The following is a 7944-nucleotide window of genomic DNA, read 5'->3' as shown; positions in this document are numbered from 1 at the left end:
AGTTTTAAAACCAATACGTCCCGGGAATGAAATATTCTGCCCGGGGACTGGTTAACACTGCTGTGTTGTGTACATGAAAGTTGCTGAGAGAGTAGACCTTACAGGTTTTCATCCAGAGGAAAAAAAAATTTCAGTATGTGAGGTGATGGATGTTAACTAGACCAACTGGTGATCAATTTGTAATGTGTACAAATATCAAGCTGTTGTTTGGGTGGCCAGGAGTCAGAAGTAAGGGGTTGGAAGGTGATCCAGGCAGAGGGTGCTGGGTTCTGAAGGGGCAGGAAGAGGAAAGGGGCACAGGGACGTCTCCTACCTTCCTCCTGAGCTGCTTCCACCACAGAGCCTGGGCTGGAAGGACAAGCCAAGGGCCCTGGGAGCCTGCAGGGCTGAGTTTGGGACTCTGAGGGGCCGTGCATACTGTTGCTGCTGTTTTGATGGGCTCGTGTCCCTTGAAACCTAGGAAGTGAGGCCTGACTTCCCGAAAACAAATCCCTTTGGGGTGGGGGCTCTAGGCAGCAGCTGAGCTCATGCCCCACCCCTGGATGCCCCTCCCTAGATGCCCCTCCCAAGATGCCCCTGTCCTGCCTCTAGGGCTCCCAGACACCACTTCCTCCCACCTGGCACCCAGCTGACTCCTAATCTGTGGGGTCAAGCCTTCCTCCATCCCGGCTACTCCAGCGCTTCACTGCAGGGATCGGGACTGACAGTCAGTTCCTGCGGGTTGGGCCCTCTCAGCTCTAGACCGTCAACCAGACCAGCAGAGGCTGGGAGAGCACTTTCTGGCACCAGGGCCCTGCAGGGTCCTCCTCTGTGCTCCCTGCCCCACTCCGAGGGGCCACTGTGGGAGGCCAGGGTGTGGAGGCAGAGGGCGAGTGGCTGATTGGAAGGGGCCACCACCCCATCCATGGAGAAAGGTCTAGGCCTGGGCAGGGGTGGACCAGCTCCCAACCTCCAAGGTGCTTTCCCACCAAGACAGTCGAGGTTCTGGACCTTGAAGGACAGGCAGCAGAGTCAGGAGAGAGGACGGTAGTGCAAATCCTGCCGGTGGAGAGGGGGAGGAGAGCTGCCGGCCCTGGAGCGGGCAAAGCTCCAGCCAACAACCAACATTAACCAGGGAGGCCTCCACCCCGGGAACCAGGGCAGAGTCACTTCCACAGGACTGCCTGGTGCCTGAGAAAATTCCACAGGGACCCTCTGGGCCCCGTGGCCTGGCTGTGGTCAGAATCTACTCCAGGGAAGAGCCCAGGTGACACCAGCGGGCTCCTAGTTGTTCCGACAAGTCTTTCATCCCTCACCCTCCCACCCAGCTTCTCCAGCAGCAGAGGTGAGCTTCCTCCCACCACCCCACCCCAGGGCCCCTGGGAGATGCTGGAGGAGCGGCTGTCCTCAGCCTGGACAAAGAGCTTGGGGCAGAAGGCCCTGTTCTACTGACCACTCCTTCCAGACCTGCAGCAGAGGAGGGAGTGGAGGTTGTTGGGGGCGGGGACGCTGGGGGTTGTTGAGACATGGCAGCCTGGCCCCATTGGATGCCCACTAGTTGGGGGGCCTGCAGGGGTTTTAATGGGGGAGTCCTGCCCTGAGGGTGTGCATCTGCTTATAAGTGGGAAAGAGATCCTCTTCCACACAGAGGAGAAATAGCACCTGACTTTAGCCCTGCCACTTCCTCCCTGCTCCCCCTCCTTCCCGCCAAGGACATGGTCACCACCAACAGGTCTCATCCTTGTTTACCTCTGCAACCCTCCCTAGGAGGGTGAAGACACTTGGCTCTTCTGGAGGCTTTTTCCAGACATCTCTCCACCGGAAAACCTGGCAGTCCAGGCTACTCTCCGGAACTTCCAGGAACAGGGATGGAGGCCTTCTGGGAGGTCCCCTCCAGCTGACTGTGTAAGGCCTAGCATCATCCAGCCTCATGCTCTCCTGGTGGTGGCCCCTCGGAACGTCCCGAGATGCTGTCTCTGCAGAGCAGTAAACTAAGTTCCTGGGATGAAACAGAGATTTGGGCCCGCATTTAAAATCATCACAAGTAAACTGCAACTCTGTGGGCTCGGCAGACTGCGTGAGGTAGCCCTGGGCTGGAGGGACCAGCTCCTCTGTCCTCCTGGGTCTCCAACCTTCCGAGGAGAACGTCAAGTCATGCCAGGTGAGGCATATGCAAGATGCAGGCGCCTCAGCCCTTTGGGGCCTTTGGGAACTAGTCTCCAGGAATCAGGCCATGCACTGCTGGGGTAAGGCCCTTGGCTTGGATCCCATACAGCCCGGTCCCACCCCAGAACCAGCACCCGGCTCTGAGAGGCAGCGTGGGGACGGGGTGGTGTGTGCGCCGGCCGTTGTCTCCCTCTGCGTCTTTCTGCGAGCAGGTGGCCCCTCAGATCCACAGCATCTGGAGTTCCACTGCCAGATGAAGTCCCAGCTGCCAGGCCACCTCGGGGAGGGGACATGGGAGGTGGGGATGCCACCAAACGCCACCTGCCAAGCCCGCAGCCACAGGCTGTCTGGGAGCCATGCTGGAGGCCCGTGTGTCCTGCCCTGGCCCAGCTACCAGGACGGATGGCTTCCTGCCTCCTCACTGAGCGTCCCACGGGGAGAGTCTTTTGATCAGAGAGACAGCCTGTGTGTGCTTCCCACTTCCCACTGCAGCTCCTATGACAGGGCCATGGCCACCAGGCTCTGGATAGACTCGGAGCCACAGATGAGGTGGGTCCTCACAAGGAACGGTAGCAGCTCCAGGCGGCTTGCCCTCTGCTGTCAGCCTGAAGCCACCACCACCTGCTGCCACATGGGCACCTGTGAACCGCAGCCAACCCTGCCCGTCTCCAGCTCTAATCAAGGGCCCTGAGGAACCAAAAGGGGTCAGCACGGCCCCTCCCCTGCAGGCACCAGCCCGACCCACACCTCCTGCCCAGAACGTCAGGTCACGCTCTGACTCTTTTCTGCCGATGCCCACATGGTGCCAGAGGCTCCGGGAAGTAGCTGCCTTGCTCAGTGCTGGCCCACCCACTGCCACTGCCAAGGGCAGCCTGTGCCCTGGGGATCTGCTCTGGGATGAAGGAGGTGCCATACCCCTGTGGTCAGCACACCAAGGAGCTCACAGGGGCCAGGACGTCAGGCCTCTCTCAGCCCCTGCACCCCGAATGCACTTGGGGAGGTCAACACATCTCACCGACTTAGGCCTGGAGGCTGCAGACCCTCCTGGCACCAGGTTGCGGGCCTCAGGGTCACCCTGACAAGGAGGACACTCTGCTGGCCCCGCTCTGAAGGGCAGCCTCGTACCCCCTGGTCACTCCACATACCTGCTCAAGTGGTTTCGGTGGGCGACTGAGACAGAATAATATGAACAAAAATAAAGCTGGCTGAAAAGGCACAAAAGTACACTCTTCAAACCCACAGGCACGCTGCCATGTGTGGACACCACCCCTGAAGGGTGGTGCCCAGGGTCCTATCAACTTCAGGAGAGTGAGTTAAGACATACACTCTGCGTTTCTTTTAGAAACTTTTATTGCGCATAAAATGGCCCATTCCCCTTTGTAGGTCAGTTGTTTCCACCTCTAAAGTTGTTTTCTGTAAACTCCACTTTCTGCCCTACTGAAAAAAATCCTGCTCTTTGAAAAGATCGGGAATAGCCTCTCATTGCTGGTCAGGGCAGCTGGAGGATGGCTCCTGGGGCGAAGACTGGAAGACGCCATCTGAGCAGGCTGAGCCCTCGGCTGTGGCGTGGGCTCACTCACACCCAGCGCTGCAGAGGGAGACTTCCTGCGGCCCTGCCCGCGTGGGGACGTGACAGGAGCTGTGCATCCCCAGAGCTGGAAACTGCAGCAGCCTGTCAGCAGGCACTACGACAACCTGCACACTAGTGGTTATGAAATGGAGCGTTCAGAAAAAGTGCTCTACTGGAACCTGAAGTCGCAGCACCGCGGAAGGGAGCTGGGGAGCATTTCTGAGCTTCTCTGCAGCTCCAGGCCTTCCTCTTGTCAGCAGGCACGGTGCGCTTCCGCGGGGCAGTGCCGCGTCCCTTCTGGCTACTTCATAAACGCGTCCTCGTCCTGGGTGGACGGGCTCGCAGTCGGGCCTGGCAGTCACGGTGCACCAGGTGGTGGGTGGGAAGGGTTGGCAAAGGCCACACAGGCGATGAATCCTGTCCCAAGCCCAGTTTTATCGGAAGGCTGGGGTTTAAAGATGGAATCTAGAACACCCTCTGCTCCCCTGTTAAGAAAGGAGAACAGAAATAGAGGCTCTGCCTCAATAAGCAGGAAGTGAGGGTCAGAGCCACGAGCCCCCTGGATTCCAGGGGGTGACAGACGACAGCTTTGGGACAGACTCAAGAAGACAGTTCTCTGCTCCTTTGCAGTGAGAATGAATGTGTTCAAGTTGAGGCACGATGTGGTTCCCCAAGGACGTTCCGAGGCTGGTATGGATGCCCCTCATCCTGCCCCTACAGCCTCCCTTTCCAGCGTGTGGTCCTGCTCCACCAGGCGGGCTGGAGGGTCTCGGGACCGGCCTGGCACGGACCGAGCTCCTCTGCAGACGGGTACGGCCACTGCAGATTCTGGGAGCTGGACACGGTCAGCCTCTGGCTGAACCACGGCCCGAGAGTGCCTCCCCATGAAGAGGCGTGAGCAGGGGGCTGGGCAGAAGCTGCCGTGTGTGTGTTTGTGTGTGTGTGTGTGTGTGTGACTTCCCGACCAGAGTTCTGTCTGCGTGCTGTCACCGCAGCTCCGGTTGCTGGGTCCGGGCCTCACCAAGCAGGGTCCCTCACGCTGGTGCCACGGCCTAAACCGTCTTCAGTCAACGTGGGAGATGAGACCTTGGCTCCAAAACGGAGAAAAACACAGGTCCCATGGACCCGGGATTTCAACAGGGAGGATTCTGAGCGGTACCTGGCCCGCGGCCTGGCCTCCAGCAGCTCAAGTACATTCTTGATGAGTAAGCGGTGCAGACGTGGACACCTGGGGCCAGGCACAAGGGATGGGAGCAGCGCATTGGGGCCCACACAGGGTCTCTCTGACAGGAGGGCTCCGGTCAGCCCCAGGAAGAAGGGGGTGATGAATGGAGGGCAGCACAGTCAGATGGGACCCAGGTCCACACCCCGACCCGGGTGCCAGGGCATCAGGGTCCCAGTAAAGATACAAAAGTGAAGCTGCTTCTCTTCAAGTATAAAAAAATAAGTTAATTGACAAAGAGGGTCCGCAGAGGCTGCATCTCCCAGGCTGTCAGCCTTGTTTGGTGCAAGCACAGGAACCAGGCATGGAGGACAGCCTCCCACCCGCCATGAGGCGTCCATGACAAGGCCAGCCTGCTGGCGGGGCCAGAACTCGGGGCCCTGCCTGACCCCAGTCAGTATTTTCCAGTGTTGTGAATTAAAAGCAAATGCAGCAGCCGCAGGGCACAGCCAGGAGAGGCCTGGGGTGTGGGCTGGGCTTCTCATCCACTTCTGCATGGTGCCAGGGAAGCGTGGTCACTGCGTCCTCCCAGACACCTTTCCTGGGCACGCCCCTACACTCTCGCGCTCTGGAGTGGGCGGGCAGGGGGCTTCCTCCAAGGAGGCTGAGCCGTTGGACAACCAGCTTCACCCAGGGCTCCCCATAGCTCAGGTGCCTGAACCCTTCTCAGAGCCACGTGGACCTGAGTGCAAACTCCCCGGAGGCGCCAGGCCCACTCAGACCTGGGGTCCGGGAGGGGGATCTGGGAGAAGCAGCCCGGCTCAGGCAGTGCACAGACCAGCCAGGCTTGGGCGGGTGCTCAGGACCAGTGCAGGCTGAAGCCCTTGGACAGCATGGCGGCCTCCAGGTCCTTGTCCTCCTCCTTCTCCCGCAACCGCTGTTCCTCCAGCAGGGCCACCAGGGCATCTCTCTGCTCCACCACCTCCAGCATCTCGTTCAGGATCCTCTTCTCCTCTGCCAACTCCTCCTCCGTCTTCAGGTGGTCTGGGCAGAACCACACAGGTGAGTCCCCTGCAGGGCGGAGGCAGGGAGCCTGCCCCAACCGCCCCCGTGCCCGCCCTGCCTCACCCCGCCTACCTTCCACTGCCATCCGCTCGCGGAGCTCCTGCTGCAGCCGGCTCTGCCGGTCCTCCAGCTCCAGCTCCCGAGCACTGGGGTTTCCGGGGGTATGGGGGGAAAGGGAAACAAGGAGGTGACTGGTGGGTGTGGCACAGCCCTCATCCCCCACACTAGGAGGGGCTATGCTTCTGCTGCAACAGGCCCTGGGCCCATGCCCCCTTCCACCCCTGCCCAGGGAACTCACAAGATCATCAGCTCCGACTCGTAGCGCACCATGGCGTTCTTCTCCTGCACCAGCTTGAACCACTCCTGCATCAGCTTGGGGTCATCCTTCTTGCCCATGCCTGCCGAGAGAGGGCATGTCAGGCCACAGTGCCGCCATCTCCCGCCAAGGACTGTCACACGGGGACAAATGTGGAGGGCTGCCTGCTGTGCCCAGGCCAGGCCGTGTGTCTTGGGCCACGAGGGCACCACGCCCCCCCAGGGCAGCCTGCGCCTTCCTCTGTCCCCGTCGGCCGGCCCTCACCCCCCAGTGGCTCGCCTGGCCCCTCCTGCTGGACCGCTTGCTTTCTCTGGGGAGGTTCTCAGTGCTCTGCCCTCCTTTTCTTTTCCATTCATTTCGCATGTATTTGGGACTTGCTGGGTCCTAGGTCTGCTTTGAGGGGACCAGTCTAATGAAGAGGCAGATGGCAGGCTAGAAGCACACTTGCCCTTGCTTTCCGGGACCCTTGAGTGAGGGGGCCAGCATTTCGCTGTGGCCGCTGACCCTAGGCTGCCTCGTTTCTGACATCCTGACCAGGGAGGTGCCTCTCTCAATCTTGTGGCCCCTCGGGCTCCTGACAAGTGCTCCCCACAACCCCTGCATGGCAGCACAGCCCCAGGAGGCGTGGGGGTCTCTCCCAGGGCAGGGAGACTGCAGGTTCCCCCCTCGGACCCAAGCCCAGCTGCAGCTTCCGGGGCCCCTGCTGCCCACACTCAGATGCCCGCACCCCCTTGGCCGACACCTCGGTATCTACCAGCAGTGGCCTGACCCCCTTCAGGCTCAGCTGCGGCAGGGGGAGAGAAAGAAGAGCCTTCCAAGAAGCCATACCACGGAGGGGACACCAGGAAGCCCACGGCTGTGGTGGGTCCCGCCCAGGTGCCTAAACCAGACTGGTGGCTCTTGGCTGTTTTCGGATTACAAGCCGCCCTCAGTCTCAGGGAAGCTGGGGGCTGTCTTCCTAGGGAACTGCACGTGAGCACAGCTGGTACCTCTCCCAAGGACACCACGTGCTCATGGGCCCTGAAGTCTGCTCACAGCTGAGCTAAGAGATCTCTCAGAGCTTTGGGGGCATGGGTCGGAAGTCCTCTCCCAGGAAGATCAAACCCAGAGGACAGGGCACGTCTGCACTGCACTGCCCTGGGCCCTGGCCGCTGTGCAGCACGAGCTGAGTGCTGGGCCAGCTCTCCCTGCCCACCGGGCAACTCAACTCTTTGGCTTCGAAAGCAGCCCCGTCCAGCTGTGCCCATTCCTTCTTGAGCGGCTCTGCATGGGGCACCCACAGAGTGTGGAGGGTGATCCCGGGGTGCCGGGACGCCTCCCTCACTGCTCAAGCCAGCTCCAGAGGGACGGCCGAGATGGACGTGGCTGGTGGCGGTCAGCGGGGAGCGAGCGCCGGGGAGGGAAGAGGAAGGTTAGCGGGTTAGCAGGAGCCACACTCCCCGGCCCCGCCCGCATGCGGTCAATGACAATCACCACCACAACAGACTGCAAACCAGACAGAGTTAACACACACACTCAGCAAGACACAGGGAAAGAAGTCTGCTTTCAGTGCTTGTCTGGAAAGAACGGGGCATCTGCGTAGACCAGCCTTGGTAAGGACAGTATTCCTCGACTCCACCAGCACAAATCACTGCCCGCGTCCCGGGATGTGAGGCGGAAGGGCCCGACCATGAGCGGTGACCTGGA

The 7944-nt window shown here is 60.6% G+C and overlaps 1 protein-coding gene across 4 annotated transcripts in view; it reads right to left on the bottom strand.

Annotated features, from left to right (window-relative positions):
• Positions 1–3477: 3477 nt before the first annotated feature.
• The window catches only part of MICAL3 (microtubule associated monooxygenase, calponin and LIM domain containing 3), a 141716-nt gene continuing 137249 nt past the window's right edge, over positions 3478–7944 (bottom strand). For all 4 annotated transcript variants that reach the window (XM_061124604.1, XM_061124605.1, XM_061124606.1 and 1 more), the window contains 3 exons: positions 6241–6340; positions 6015–6088; positions 3478–5921 (listed from right to left, as the gene is read on the bottom strand). In XM_061124604.1, coding sequence (XP_060980587.1) covers positions 5737–5921; positions 6015–6088; positions 6241–6340 — 359 coding nt within the window. In that variant the 3' untranslated portion in view covers positions 3478–5736. The remainder of the gene's footprint in view (positions 5922–6014; positions 6089–6240; positions 6341–7944) is intronic.

The sequence above is a fragment of the Dama dama genome, chromosome 22 (assembly GCF_033118175.1).
Source record: "Dama dama isolate Ldn47 chromosome 22, ASM3311817v1, whole genome shotgun sequence".
Taxonomy (NCBI): domain Eukaryota; kingdom Metazoa; phylum Chordata; class Mammalia; order Artiodactyla; family Cervidae; genus Dama; species Dama dama.
This window is presented reverse-complemented; position numbering and strand designations above follow the sequence as displayed.